General features: G+C 44.5%; 2 protein-coding genes across 2 annotated transcripts in view; one reads left to right on the forward strand and one right to left on the reverse strand.

Moving 5' to 3' along the window:
- WRB (tryptophan rich basic protein) overlaps positions 1-14,741 on the reverse strand; it is a 30,072-nt gene extending 15,331 nt beyond the window's left edge. Inside the window, exons 1-3 of the mRNA XM_018552692.1 lie at positions 14,640-14,741; positions 13,732-13,897; positions 2,059-2,126 (exon numbers count right to left, since the gene is read on the reverse strand). Of these exons, the coding sequence (XP_018408194.1) occupies positions 2,059-2,126; positions 13,732-13,897; positions 14,640-14,729 (324 nt within the window). The 5' untranslated portion in view covers positions 14,730-14,741. The remainder of the gene's footprint in view (positions 1-2,058; positions 2,127-13,731; positions 13,898-14,639) is intronic.
- An 868-nt stretch (positions 14,742-15,609) lies between these two features.
- Positions 15,610-15,693, forward strand: part of HMGN1 (high mobility group nucleosome binding domain 1) — a 9,462-nt gene continuing 9,378 nt past the window's right edge. Inside the window, exon 1 of the mRNA XM_018552698.1 lies at positions 15,610-15,624. Coding sequence (XP_018408200.1) covers positions 15,610-15,624 — 15 coding nt within the window. The remainder of the gene's footprint in view (positions 15,625-15,693) is intronic.

Consider the following 15,693-nt stretch of genomic DNA (forward strand, 5'->3'; position numbering starts at 1 on the left):
GCGCCCCCCCCCCCCCCCCCTCCTGCGGCACTCACAAAGTCCGATAGAAGTGACATTTGAGGACCGATCAGCTGTTCCGGGAAGATGTGGTCATGCAGATCGGTTCACCTGCACATGGGCAGTGAGCCGATCTGCCCTGGAACAGCCGACAAAGCGTTGGAATGCTTGCCCTAATGGGCGGTCACACATTCCACCGCTGTCAAAGTGGGTTTGATTACGTTGGAATGTTTGAACGTGTCACCGGTCACACATTCCAGCGTAGTCACAAACTTTGATAGAACACAGGCAGCCAATGGCTCTCTTCAGGTATTCTATTCGGCTCTGTCCGAGTATTCCACCAGCGGCCGCTGTCAGAATACAATAGAAACAATGGGGACACGCTCACAGTGTTGATGGAGGAATCTGCTTGGCCTGCGAGTTGAACAAAAGAATAGAGCAGTGCATGGCCAGCTTAAGTTGTCACCAGAAGATTTGTCCCCATTGATTGAGGGCTTGATCACACCAGATGCAGTGCATTCCGGCCCAATTCCAGCCAGCTCACTTTCTTGTGGGGCCGGTCCATTGAAGTGAATGGCACCGTAGCCACGTCCCCTGGCCGCACAGGATTGCAAGGCATAATATACCTGCGGTCCGGTGCGAACAAAATGCTGCAAGCACAATTTTGCTTGCACCGGACTGCAGGCATAATGTGCCTTGCGATCCCGTGCGGCTGATCGCATTGCGGCCGGAGTGCGTGGCTAAGGTGCCATTCACTTCAGTGGACCTGCCACACAAAAAAGTGAGGTGGCCACAGTGCGTTCTGGCCAGAAAGCACTGCATCTGATGCGAACAAGGCCTGATTTCCCCTCTCCTGCTTTCATGACAACTCATAACATTTTGGATTTTCACTTTATTTTTCTTTTCTTGGTGACAATGCTCTCCAGGAGAAAGAGAGGGTCAAACGCAGACTGTCATAAAATTGGGCAGATGGTCTGATATTTCTCTGCTCGACCTAAAAAAAAAAAGGTTTTGACTTTACATATTGAATACATATAAAAAGCTGAACTCTAGGGAAAAAGAACTTTTACTCCTGCAGTGGGTTCCCCTCCACACTGCACATTTTGCCTAGGGGATGATGGACGGGGTGATGTACACCAAAATCCTGGTACCAGATCACACGCATCTGATAGCTCACTACACTAAATAATGGCTGCGTTAGTTCTGCTTCCCCTGCCCGACCTTGCAGACTGGATAAAGTTGAAGAACGATGATTAGGTCATCTCCATGTTCTCCCCTCCTGGAGGCATGTTCACTGTTTGACAGAACAATACAATCTAGCAGAAGGCCTGTTGGCTCAAAGTGCTGCTCCTCTCTTACTCAGCTACTGTGCACAGAGAGAATGACAGAAACACAATATAAAGACATATTTAGACATCTATATTATCTGTGCCTAAAATACATTTTGTAGATATATTTTAAGAAGTATAAATAGCTGGATTTTTTTTTTTTTTATATTTGCTTTGATTTCTGCTTTAAAAGGAGAACTATGGGGTTAAGGCTTTCCCCCATAGTTCTCCATAGGGTAACGGGAGGACACAAACTAGCGTCCTCCCGTCACCCTAGGCTCAGTATACCGCGAGCTGTAGCTAGCAGTATACTGAGACGCCTCAGTTGAAGCGGATCGTGACAATTGTGCCGGGATCCGCCCAGCTGCGTGACTGACAGCTGGCTCTGCCTATCTAGAGGCAGAGCCAGCTGTACCCGCCCCCTCCCCTGTCCGTTCCGCCAGTCAGCGCTGGCGGATCGGAGCGGGGGGAATCCAGCCCCTCCCCTGTCACGGCAGAGAGCCGTGACAGGATCGAGAGGTGAGCGAACGCCGGTATGTGTTCGCTCACCTCCCGATCTACTGAGCCGACCTGTGACAGTCTCATTGTCACAGGTCGGCTAGAACTATGAGGTGAGTGAAAAGCACTCACCGCATATTTCTCCATTAAGAAAATTCTGCAAAGGCCCCATTTGCATCTAACCCGGCAATAGAACAAAAACACATTATTTATGGAGAAACAGTATTTCACTTACCTGTAGTACATAAAAAACAATGCTGACAACCCACTTGACTTTGGCTAGCTGGCCAGTTCTGGTTTTTACTGTTGGCATAAAAAAAAAACACAAAAAAGAACAAATAGGTTACAAAAAAAAACAAAACAAAAACCCATTAAGACATCATAGTCATTCACTGAAAGGTTTTGAAGAAAAGCGATGGACAAAATACAAAATGTATGCCGACCTAATTCCCATTTCCCAGTCAGTTTGTCCCTATTCTCCTTTTATCTATTAAAAACAATTCTTGGTGATTCTTTCAGAACTGTTGCAGATTAATTTCTTTTGAAAGTATGACAACACTCTTCTTGGTATTAAAAGAACTGCAGCGTTGTCACCCTTGTAGCACTTGAGGGTGCAAGTGATGAGTATGGCTAAGCACTTTGTCGCAACTGATTGGCCAACCTCCACCAAGTCATTCAACGGCTGGACACTCCTAGCCCCATCCACTGACTTCATGATTGACAAAAAGTCAGTACAGACCTTCCAACTGCTCGTAGGACATGTCATAGGGAAATGATGCACAAGCACTGCCGAGACCTTTTTCTTACAGAACCTGGCAGCAACATGGTTGTCGAGATCCGCCCAGCTGCGTGAGTGACAGCTGGATCTGTCTATCTAGAGGCAGAGCCAGCTGTACCCGCCCCCTACCCCGTCCGGCGGATCGGAGCAGGGAAGGGGGAATCCAGCTCCTCCCCTGTCACGGCAGAGAGCCGTGACAGGATCGAGAGGTGAGCGAACGCCGGTATGTGTTCGCTCACCTCCCGATCTACTGAGCCGACCTGTGACAGTCTCATTGTCACAGGTCAGCTAGAACTATGAGGTGAGTGGAAATCACTCATCTCATAGTTCTCCTTTAAGGCCCGGGGATGGGTACTGTAATCCCGCTCTATCTAGGTATCTTTCCCTTATTTTCTCAATGTATATGGGCAACTTGGATGTTGCTATTATCAGCTATTCTCTACAAATACATCAATTGATTGACCCATTTTTGTTTAGCGGGAGGTGCTTTCGGTGTGCATACTCAAGCATAAATGTTTGATACCAAAGAGTGCTTTGAAGTGAATGGCACCCAACAGGACTTAATCACCTTCACCAAGTCCTTCCAAACAGCCCAAACCAGCCACACTGTAGGATTTAAAGTACATGTTTAGGTCAAATTATGCCGCATGCGGGCCCCAACAGACCCCTGCTCTATCCCCCGGCCACAGGTTGGACACCCGGGTTCTGGCCCTAACCAACTCAATTATGAAATATTGTAAAGAAATCCAGCAAAATTTGTTTTTTTAAGGGTTAGTTCACATTTTCACAAGAAAGATAAAAAGGTGAACTAACTCCCAACACCCTCTGCAATTAGCTGCTGTCATGACCATCTTCAGCCAGCCAGTGCAACGTGCTGCAATGTTAAAAATGTCTCTATACAGTCATGGAGGCTATGTAGCAAAATAATGCTGGCAATGCTAAGTGGTCATAGGTCAGCAATGTAACATGACCATGTGATACCAATGGGGATGCCCTCTGGGCCTTCTTTCTTCCATGACAACATCCTAGATTCTCACTGGTCACTGTGGTCATGTTGCCATGCTAACAAATTACCACTCACCGTGGCATGTATTATGGTTCTGTGTAATGAGGTGTGAGGTATGCAGACCATCATGCCGTATGACACGGTCATCGATGGTCATAACTAGGGATGCACCAATACCGGTAGTTCGGTATCGAGTATAGATATTTTTCAAGTACCGATATTCCCCGAATACCAAGCACCGGAAGTCCCATTCAGGAAGCCAGGTGGCATGTAATGGCTCGCCACCTCGCTTCCTGATTAGCCGGGAAGCGTGTAAAGACTCGCCACCCAGCTTCCCGATTAGCAGGAAAGCTGTCCCCATGCTTCTCATCACTAGGTGACGAGAAAGCATGGAGCCGGCTTTCTGGCCAATCAGGAAGCTGGGCGCTGTGCAATGACGTGGCGCCTGACTTCCTGATTGGCCCAGGAAGCCGGCTGCATGCTCCCTCGTCATGAGGTTAGGAGGGAGCATGAAGCCGGCTTCCCGATCAATCAGGAAGCCGGGCAGCGTGTAATGAGGCGCTGCCCGGCTTCCTGGTACTGGAAGTTTCGGGCTAGGCATCGGAGCATTTGGGCGAGTACAAGTACTCGCCCAAATACTCAGCACCAATACTAGTATCGGTATTGGTGCATCCCTAGTCATACCAGCAGCTATGTGCAGTGGGGATTGGGGTAGTGTGTTCTGAGTTAGTTCAACTTTTCAATTTTTTTTCCATCTGTGTCCCAATGGAGAGATTTCCCTATCCTGTAGACACAACTGCAAGTAAAGAGAAAATCTGTTCAAAATAAGGGTAATGCCATTTTGGATGACATCAGAAAAAGTGTCCCCATCGAAAGATCTCACTTCAGCTCTTGTTCTGGTGACAACTCAACAATTGGGATTTTTTCCTCGCTTTCAGTTGTGGTGACAAGAGATGAAATAGAGATGGCGAATCCTCCAAATGAAACATTTAACAGAAGTTCTAACTCCTCATCACTCTAGCCAAAAAAGAAAAACACTTTTGAAAAAATATCAACATGCTTTAAAAAAAAAAGTAAAATGCAATCAGCTGCCTTCATAGCAGAAGCAAGCATTTACATTTAGGCCCCATTCACACTGAGCAACATGAAAATCGCGCGATTTTCCGTGCGATTTTATATGTGTCCTATTGCACGACTTTTTCCTATTGGGCTGTATGCAATCAGGAGCAAAATCGCTCGAAATCCGCAGAAAAAAGGGTCATGTAGGAGCGACAAGCTGCAAGTGATATTGAGCGGCGAGATGTGAACAGCTCCATTGAAATGTAGCTTCTCCAATCCATTTCAATGGAGCTGTTCACATCTCGCCGCTCAATATCACTTGTAGCTTGTCGCTCCTACATGACTCTTTTTTCTGCGGATTTCGAGCGATTTTGCTCCTGATTGCATACAGCCCAATAGGAAAAAGTCGCGCAATATCGCAGATATAAAATCGCGCGGAAAATCGCGCGATTTTCATGTCGCTCGGTGTAAATGGGGCTTTACAGTACATGCCTTGTGAAGGAGACCAGTCAACTGATTTAAGTGGTGCACGAAGGTCAATGCACCATAAAGATCAGCTGCTGGTAGAACTTTTATTTCTGATGAAGCACATTAGTATCCACACAACCACCAGTGGCTAAATATATTTGACCTATGATGGAGAATGCTGCAAAAAATGAACCAAAAACAAGAACGACAAGCTCATTAAAGAATATGTAGAGAACACCACAAAGAATCCATGCAGATATTGGAAGTTCTTCTGTATGGAAAAAAGGTCTGCCTTTGTAAAGCCAACAACAACGATAACAAAATAAAGTTTCATAGAGTCACGACAGACAACAATGAACACTTTGCCTACAACAAATATTACAGTATTTGAACATTCAAGTTCTTCATAAAAAATTTCCTGAGGCTCCTGCCGGGATGTTCACATGATGACTCCTGCTGTTCTTCTCACCTTCTCCATACTGGATGACAAAGCTTAGTTTACATGTAGATTGCTGTGAACAAGTGATATTTGCACAGTATTCAGATTCTATGGTTCAGACACTTAACACAACAAAGGGCTCTACATGGTTCAACCCACAAAGGTGTTCTTTATGTAGAGTATTTATAACAGAAACAGTTTTCAAGGCCAGCACAGTAGAAAGACATAGGGGATTCCATCACTGTTAAGGTGCCCATACACTGCACGATTCTCGTACGAGAATCACGGGATATCCCGCGATCGTACGAGAATCGTGCAGTGTGAATGAAGACGTGCGACCGTTTCTACTATACGGTCGCACGTCTTTTGTCTAAGGAGCATGGTAGATGCTCGGGAGACAAATGCCGAACGGGCCGGTGTGCGCACGCGCACACTGCCCGTTCAGCATTGCTGTCATCGGAAGCCCGCCCCTCAGGGGAGCGTGCTTGCGATGATCGAGAGTACGATCTGCCTGTCCAAGATGGGCAGATCGTACGTTTTTTTAATTACTTTACAACCATCGCAAGACTAAGGTCTTGTGATGGTTGTAAAGTGTATGGTCACCTTTACAGAGAACTAAACCCTTAGGCCAAATTTACCCAAAGACTTGTATGTTGGGTTACTTCAAGCCAATTTGTGGGCATGTCTTTTATTTTTTAAGTAAACTTCCCCCAAACCACTTTAGGCCTCATTCTAACGAGAAAAGGTCGGCACGTACAGCTCCGTGCTGCGTGCGCAGCCGTATCGGGCAGCTCCCAGGAAGGACAGGTGCTGCATGTGATTAGTACGCAGCTCCCGTCCTTCTCTATGGGAGTACGCCGCCGTACGCTCACACGCCCTGCACGTCCGTGCGGGTGTCCTGTCAGCGTACGGACGTGCAGGGCGGGTGAGCGTAGGGGGGCATACAGCCGCGTACTCCCATAGATAAGGACAGGGGCTGCGTGCTAATCACACGCAGCACCTGTCCTTCCCGGGAGCTGCCCCATACGGCTTCTCTTGCGCCTGTAGTAAAGTTGTCCCAGTCCAATACAGTTGTAATCAAAATTATTCAACCCCCCAACCTGCAAAACAGGTTTATTGGCAAAATGTACAGACTTTCAGCTGTTTGCAGTGCGCAAATCAAACAAAAGCAATTGAAATAGATCAACACAACAAATGTTTCCAATGGTTTCCCCAAATTCAACAGAAAATGCTAATTTTAATGACTTCTGCAGTCTCAAAATGATTCAACCCCTTCATGGCAAGCATCTTTAGTACTTAGTAGTGCACCCTTTGGCTGTTGTGACCCGCTGCAAACAAGATGCATAGCCAGACACCAGCTTCTGGCAACGTTTCTGAGGAATCTTACACCATTCCTCATGAGCAATGGCCTCCAGTTCACTAACATTCTTGGGTTTGCATGCTGCAAACACCTTCTTCATATCCCACTGGATATTTTCTATTGGGTTTAGGTCAGTGGACTTTGTGATTGGCCACTGTAGAATCTTCCAAGACTTCTTCTGCAACCAAGCTTTGGTCGAATTTGAGATATGATTGGGATCATTGTCCTCCTAAATCCACAGATCTTTACTCTGACAATGTCCCAAAGCCCCATCCATTCCTATGGGTAAGCTGTACTCATGGCGGGCTCCAGCAGTCCATCAAAGTAAGGCTTACCCATAGGAATGAATGGAGTCATGGCACACATGTGCAGTGTGAAGAGGAGCCAGCTGGGACCTTGTTGGAGAAAAGATCGCTGGACAGGGGAGTGAGGGATGTAATATCTCAGGTGGGCTGCACCCAGTGGAGTGGGGGAATTTATTACGGGACAAATTTACTAAAGTTAATATTTCATTTTAGATACCTTGTTTTTATCTACAGATGCCCTGATGACGAGGACCAAGTTTAAATATATGGGAGGTCAGTCTAGGGTGCAATGCAACAGTAGCTTTAGAGCAGCATACAGACAACATGCAACCACATCTTCCATTCCAATTGGTATTGAAACGTTTTCTTGACTTTCAAGATCAATTGATATGGATCTTGAAAAGTCAGCAAGGATTTATTTCCTTTTTTTCTGATTTTTGTCCAGACTGATGAGTGGTGGTAGATCTTCCCACTGCACTGATATGACTAGACTGACTTGTTTTTTTTTTAAGAGAATATTCGCTGAAGGATCAGATATTTTAATATGATTACAAGCACTCCTAAAAACCCAACACAGCCCAACTGTAATGTCATACTTGAATTTTTTTTCGCAGCACTTGATGTGCTTTTAATTAAACCAGATATGACAATTTCAGTCTAATCATTTGATAACCTGATTATTATTTAAATATTCTAAATAAGGTATTTTGTTACATCACATGTGAACTTTGTTGGATCAAATAAAAAAGGAAACAGATTAGCTAGAATTTTTTCTTTTGTTTTGGTAAGGTGCATGTGGTATGATCAAACCAAACCTTTTTTCAGATTCAATCAGTCTACAGCATAAGAAAATGTATCAAATTAACATTTCAATGGCATCTTCATCGATTGGTGGTAATTTGCTTCAAGTCATACAAAACCCCACATGTATGTGTGGCAACACCGAAAGAAAATATTTGCAAATACAATTAAAAATTCTGAATAAATCTATAAAGAAAGAGATGCAACATTGACATATATGTGGTTAGCATCGAAGTGCACTGAAAGTCTGGATTCATACCTGGGTGTCTGTGTTTTTTAGGCACTGTATTCAAAGTGACTTTGAGCGATATACGCATATATACACACGTTTTTTAAATGTTTTTGAGCTTTTTGCAGGCATTCAGCCTTAGGCTCTTTTCTATTTGGCCTAATGGAAAGCAGTAGCATCTGTGACATAATGCAAATCTGTGACAAAATGCTCCAAAAAAGAAGCTCATGTGTGCAACTTAAAGTTAAAGGAACAGCGGTTACACTACCTGCATGCCTTCCTCTGGAGCCCCTTCACACCTTTGCATTTTAACGTGCATTTTGTTATACACCAGCATACGTTGCATTAATGTGGCCATTAATGGGCTCTTAATAAACTTCAACATATGAAAAAAATGAAAGAGCACTATTTTTGGTCAATGCAGCCCAACACAGTGCACAGATTCCGTGCATATAGTTTTGCTGAATTTTAGGTGCATTTTTTTATGCTGTACATTGGCATTTGGGAGTCATTCAGAATTAATGCCAGCACCCTGCAGTCACTCAAGGGTTTTTCTCAACCTGCTTTCTCAGAAATCTGGTTGCAGCCGTTGATGGCTTCCTTTTTATGAGAAGGCAGGTTGAGAAAAACCCTTGAGTGACTGCAGGGTGTTGGCATTCATTCTGAATGACTCCCAAATGCCAATGTACAGCATAATAAATGCACCTAACCTTCACCACAACTCTATGCACAGATGCTGTTCATTGTGTTGGGCTGCATTGACCAAAAATAGTGCAATTTTATTTTTTTCATGTGTAGAAGTTTATTAAGAGCCCGTTAATGGCCACATTAATGCAACGTATGCTGGCGTATAACAAAATGCACGTTAAAATGCAAAGGTGTGAAGGGGCTCCAGAGGAAGGCATGCTGCCTTAGGTTCACTTTGCTGCACCACGTTTTTAGAGCTTCCAATCAAAAACTGCAATAGGATGAGAGGGAGCCCCTCAAAACCGGACATAGCAGGTGTCCAGACCTGGAAACTCAACATAGAGATTTCACCAATAGAGTTCCCAAATGATATAACAGACATTTGAGGGGTTTGGCTCTCTAGGACCTACAAAAAAAACAAAACTTAAATATCCATTTTGGGTAGACTAATCCTTTTAAAATCACTTTCATTGATCAAGTGCAGTGCAGACGTAAGAGAATCGAGTGCTCATCTAAATTGCAATTTTATTTAACTTGAACTTAATCTGAACATGGTACTGTTAAGATGCCTTCTGTTCCATATTGCAGCATAATTCTAGAAGTGTGCTAGACTAAGCAAATAAAAGTTTACTTCCATACGTACTTCTGGTGCCGAAAGTGATAACAGCAACATTTGCTGAGAACAGAGTGGAGCTTCGGCTCAATTATTGTGCTAATAGTCCCCGCAGCCCCTTTGTTTCCAAAGACACTGGGAGAAGTCCAGAGTACTTGGCCTAAATTACTGCACTATGGGGAGGTGAGAAAAAAAGCAGACTAATCACAGGGCTGATAAAGGCCATTTGTCCGCATGGCCCGGCCATCACTTGGACTTTTGTTGCTGGGGCACAATAAAATGAAAATGCACGCTTGTGGGAACAGATAATAAATATTCCTATTATATACCTCTTAGCACTCATTTCCACCTACTGTACAATATAGGTGCATTTAGGCATTCCTGCATCAGGAACATGCGATTTCCTGCAGCAGGAATCCCAAATGTGCCATTTACAAGAGCAGCTGCCATCCATATTAAGTTAATGATTGGGTGACAGAGAAATTAAAACTACAGCCCACATGGAAATGGTATTAATCAATATTATTGTATTTTATTTTACTGTGTGTGTGTATGTGTTTGTGTGTATATATAATATATATATGTACAGGGCTTGAAAAATCCACTCGTCTGTGACGAGAGGACGGTGGAGCCCGACGAGCAGCTTCCCAGCCGGCCGTTGTAATTACACGGCCGGCCGGGAGCTTAACACAGTCAAGCGATCGAGTGTCTCTATAGACGCTCGATCGCTTGTATTAGCAGCTGTCACTGCCGTTGCCGGTCCCGAGATCCGCTGTGCCCGATGCGGCCGGGACCGGCACGGCTCTGTGACAGGAGATCAAAGGGAGTTCAGTATACGAACTCCCTTTGATCTCCTCTCAGACCCCGAATGCAGGAAGTGATGTATATTACATCACTTCCTGCATTCAGTGTCACTCTCCAGCTAGAGAAGCTGATGAAGCCGATCTCTGCTTCATCAGCTTCTCTGGGGGTCCCTAGGTGACATTAGGGGTCTTGGAGACCCCTGATGTCTCCATAAAGAGGACCTGTCATGAAATTTGGCTATCCCATAGGGGGCTTTTTTTATCCCCCCATGTAATAGCAATAAAGTTGTGTGTAAAAAAAAAAAAAAAAAAGAAATACAAAAATTAAAGATTCATTAAAATAAAGCATAAAAAAAATTTGTAAAATAAAAAAACATTTTAAGTCCCCGCCCCCCACATACACACGCAGATATGCGTCGGGTGCACCTACGTGCGAAAACGACGATTGTGCCTATTGTGCCGCACATGTTACATATCGCCACAAACGTCGGAGTGAGAGCAATAATTTTAGAGCCATTAATCACTGATAACACTAAACTGATGAGCAGTAAAAGCATGTTAACCGTCGCCTATGGGCGTTTTTTGCGATTTTACGGGCGCACGCAATTTTAAGGCTTGACATGTTTGGTGTCTATTTACCCAACGTGACCCCGACTTTTATGTTTTACTAAAAAATATGGGTAAGAGTAAATGTTTTATAACATAACGTAGGGAAACTTTTTTTTTTTTTTACATTTATGGTACTTTTTTCATTAGATAGTAAAAAATAAAATAACCCCCCGTGGGGTCACAAAAGAAAGCTCTACCTGTCCCCCAAAATTTTTAACATAAATTGCAAGGCTATGGTCCTGTCATGCTGACTGGTGACATTTTTGACTGACTGGTAAGACACCGTAAAATTTTTCAAGCCCTGTATACATATATTTATTATTATCATTTCTTTTATATTCTGACGGCGGCCCCTGTCAAAAAAAACAGAAAGGGCACCTCCCTGAAATAAGGTTTGGCAGGTTGGGATGTCTGTGTTTACATGCACTTTGAACTTGTTCACACTATGCCTGCTGAGTTGGGTTGATTTGCATAACTCAATGTAGGCTCAATGCAAGGGCAAATAATAATAACAATAATGTGTTTATCTATAATCTATTCACTCCGTACACGTGCTGTGGTGTGTGCAGTGTAAAAATGGAGCGAGCACACATTTTTAATGCAGCGCAACCAACATCACTGCATGTCATCCCATCGCACCATGTCGCAATGTGCCGCGGTGCATAGAATTAAACGCAGTGTAATTTTGTGACACTTTAATAAAGTTGAAAAATAACTTTTGTTTCTTAGTTTTAAATATGCTTTAAAGGGCTTGTTCACCACATCCTGCAGGATGGTGTGAACAAGCTCATTAAAGTGTATTTAAAAGAAAAAACTAAATGTAATATATTATAAGCTTACCAAATGTTTAGATGTGCCGGCTGCATTTGTTTTCTTTTTTTAGGCTTCTTTCCTTTAACTTCACCAGTAAGTCGGTTATATTTTACCTTACTTTACCAGGCCAAGATGTCCAGCAAAAGTGGTACTTAGGACATAGAGGCAAACTATTTAAAAGTTGGATTTTACTCATTTATGTTACATTTTATTCCAAAAGGAAATAAAAACTGTTGCTGTAAATGCTTTCAAAGTGTTAGCTGGAGTTCAGGTTTTAATTGGTTAGTCAAATCCATCTAAATGTGCAAGTCCGTCTAACACCACCCTCCCCACAGGGTGACATATTGCTGTGCAGTGGTGGCTCCATCACTCCTCCACGGAGTGGAGCCTCCCTAAGGGCTTGTCCACACGATGTCCGGACCAGATCTGCAGACCCGGTGTTCCAGTGAAAAAGAAACACACACACTACAGTCTCATGTTTTGTTTACTCATTTGTATCGAGATTGTAGTCCATCACAGGAGTGAGCTTGGATTGGTGACTACTTTAAAACACACTCAGGGACCATGGGGAACAAAAGTAGCCCCCTTCCAGAAGGAAGGACAGTGTCGGCACCAATTCAGAGATGATTTGAGGATCTACAGCCCAGTGATACACAAATAAGATACATTTTTGTTACTAGTTAAAGTACTTAAATGTATATTTAAGGGCTGGTGCTGACCTGAGCGATCTCGGGACGCACGTCCGAGACCATGCAATCGCGTGCGGCCGGAATGTACATGTACCTTTTTATTGCGATGCTCTGCTCTTTTTTTTTAGCCGCTATGGTGTTCAATTGCATTGGGGGGAATTGCTGTGGGAACACCTGCAACTGCCCAGCTCAACTGGGGTGCCTTAGAAAAGAATGGCACCACCAGAGTGATCATCGGTGGTGTGCGACTCCGTGACCACACGGCAATCCGCACGGTTTTGTGCACGATTGCCGCACGGTCAAGGATCGCACAAATGTGAACCTGGCCTCAGATTTAACTTCTGACTAGTGTAAACATGCGCTGCAGTCAAAATTGAAAAATCTGCATCTGACCAGACACATTTTACAGACGTACTTGTAAAGTTCCCGGGGAACTGGGTTTACACCAAGCCTAGGCTCATCACTCGTGTAAATCAAATCCGTAACCCAAAATAAAAAAAATCTGCATCTGACTAGATACATTTTACAGAAGTACTTTTGTAAACTTCCCGGGAAACTGGAGTTACACCAAGCCCAGGCTCATCACTCCTATAAACATGCGCTGCAATCAAATCTGCATTTACTAGATATCCTTCTACAGACGTACTTATGAAAAGATGCGCATGCGCGTAAATTACATTGAAAACAAAGCCAGTGTTCTAACGAAAGCTCCAACTCATCAAAATCTCCAACTACCTAACTTCCGGTGCTCATAAGACTGGAGCTCTGCACAGTTGCGGTGCGCATAGTGTGTTCAGAATACTCGTCGAGTTTCCCACCCGCTATTATTAAAATGCAGCTGTACAGAAGCTACGTCAGTCTTTGTGTTTTGCAGTCTAATGCCGTCTGGTCGAAATCTCCAGCTTGTAAATACCCGGCAGTGAGGTAGTTGGGAGATTTCGACAGCTTTGACCATAGGTGACATCTATATTCAAAGTTGTTCTATGTGCGGCGCCATCCGCTGTCATTTCAAGCACCCATCAATACCTTGGGATTTCCAGTAAGGAGTGCTACAAGATCTATGGACATTGGAGCTTTAGATAGAACACCGAATGTAACGGAAGAAGAATTTTACGTATGTGTGCTCAGTCATTTACGTCAGAACTTTTTGGCCAGAAAAAAAACAAACCATTCATATACGATCGGCAAATTCCTTACGGCCGTGTGCATGTCGCCTAAGATAAAATCGTTACATGCACATGAAATTTACCATGGGTTTTAAGTTTATCGGTCATCTTGTTGATTTGACGCTCCAGCCTGGCGTACCTCGCGAACTCGTCCATCATGTTAATACTGGAGAGCTCCTGTCTCATACTTTGAATGTCAGACCTCATTTGAGACTCCTGCTCTGCATCCTTCTGCAGTAACCTGGATAACTGAACAGAAGAAGACAGTCTGAGACAGAAGGCAACATTCAACCTCTCCCCCCTCGTCCCATGGAGTTTGTGAGCAAATACAACAAAAATCTGCAAACAACAAATCAGATCTCCATGATTAAAAATACAGAACATGTCAATGTCAGGATCATGTGCTTATTTCTACAGGCAAGCAGTGTGTGTGTGGCATCTTGGTGGCAGGAGCTGTCTTCTGTTGTCCTGATCACTTGGGACGAGAGCACCCTCCATATTTGTTTGTACAAAAAAAAAAAAAATGGCACTTTGCTGCACAGGCTGAGGAATCAGTGATGCTCAGTGTACTTTCTCTGACCCCCTGCAGATGGTCAGTATACATGGATCAGGGATTAATGCCAACATGCCATTCACATGCTTGTTGTTTTGGCTTTTTTGTTTGTTTTTAACCAGGTCATTCTACACAGGATTTATTATCTGTATGTCATATACACACACACACACAAAAAGGTTAACTAAGGTGAAAAAGAAGAGCGAATGGAGCTGAAAACATGGCACCCTGTAAAGAACACTGCGTGCCTCCAGCCATCTAGAAATACCTAATCAGCTTATGCTGGATCTGCATGACAGTGCAGGGCTATGGATGAGATTCAGAAATGTGATCTGTATTATTGTAATTAGAAATGGCCGATCGCACCCCCCTACTCCCCCCGGGGGGTTGTTGTTGTTGTTTTATTTGCACGTTGCTGCCCATGCTGGGGTTACTTACAATCGAGGAAAAGGTAGGAAGCTGGACTTTAAAGAGATTGCATACAAACACGGTGCTGAGCACCAGCAGCCACGCACAGCTCTCCGCCATGTTTTTTTTTCCCCCAGCCTGCGATCATCGCATCACACAAGGCAACACAATAGCAATCATCGAAACCCCACCCCTCGGGAGCTCCGAAAAGGGAGAAGGACGGGGCGAAAAGCGAAAGAAATCAGCGGCGCTCGGCCCCCGTGTGATCGTTTCTCGGCTTCCGCTTTATTATACGTTATGTTGTGACACGAGCGGAGCGGATACATTCGGATACATTGTAACACCTTTTTTCCCCGCGGCCCCTCCCCCTCTTTGGAACGTTTAGACAAGCCGATGGAACGTTGGGGGCAATCTGCTCGGGTCCGTGACGTCGAAGCGCGCCCCGGCCAATCAGCGAGCGCCGTTCTATTTACCACCAGCGATTCAAACAAACGTAAAAGGAGGAGAAAAAAAAAAACTTCCCAATGGAGGGGGAAAAAAATACCTAAAGCCGATTTACTATGACCCCCCCCCCAATTCCTAACAAGGAGGGAGGGGGGAAGGATAGGTTGACTGACAGGCTCGCCTACCCAGACAGGTGCCCGTGTTATGGTTTGAAAGGCGCTCTTTAGCCGCGACCGACCAATGGCGCCGCGGGAGGGGCGGGGCTAGCCATTGCCCCCGCCCCCTCAGGTCGAAGCGGTGAATAGATAAGAGGCGGAGGGATCCTATCCGGTTTGAACTAGTTCTCTTGCTGGCATATTAACCGCTTGCAAGCGCCGGGGATCGAGCTAGTCTTTGTGAGGACTCCATCTGCAGGAGGGAAAGGATTCCTCCGCTCTGTTTTTTTTCCTCCCCGAGCAAGCCCGGGCGTCCATTGCTGTGCCGGTTTAGGAATTTTAATTTTTTATTAGGATTTTAATTTTTTTGTTTTTACTTCTGCAAGCACAAAGCGATTAACATGCCGAAAAGAAAGGTAAGCGAATGAAAGCCATTGCAATTTGCGTTCGCGGCTTTTACCGCCTGTGAAACATCGCACCGTTCG

Source organism: Nanorana parkeri, unplaced genomic scaffold (genome assembly GCF_000935625.1).
Source record: "Nanorana parkeri isolate BGI_ZX_2015 unplaced genomic scaffold, ASM93562v1 scaffold95, whole genome shotgun sequence".
NCBI lineage: Eukaryota > Metazoa > Chordata > Amphibia > Anura > Dicroglossidae > Nanorana > Nanorana parkeri.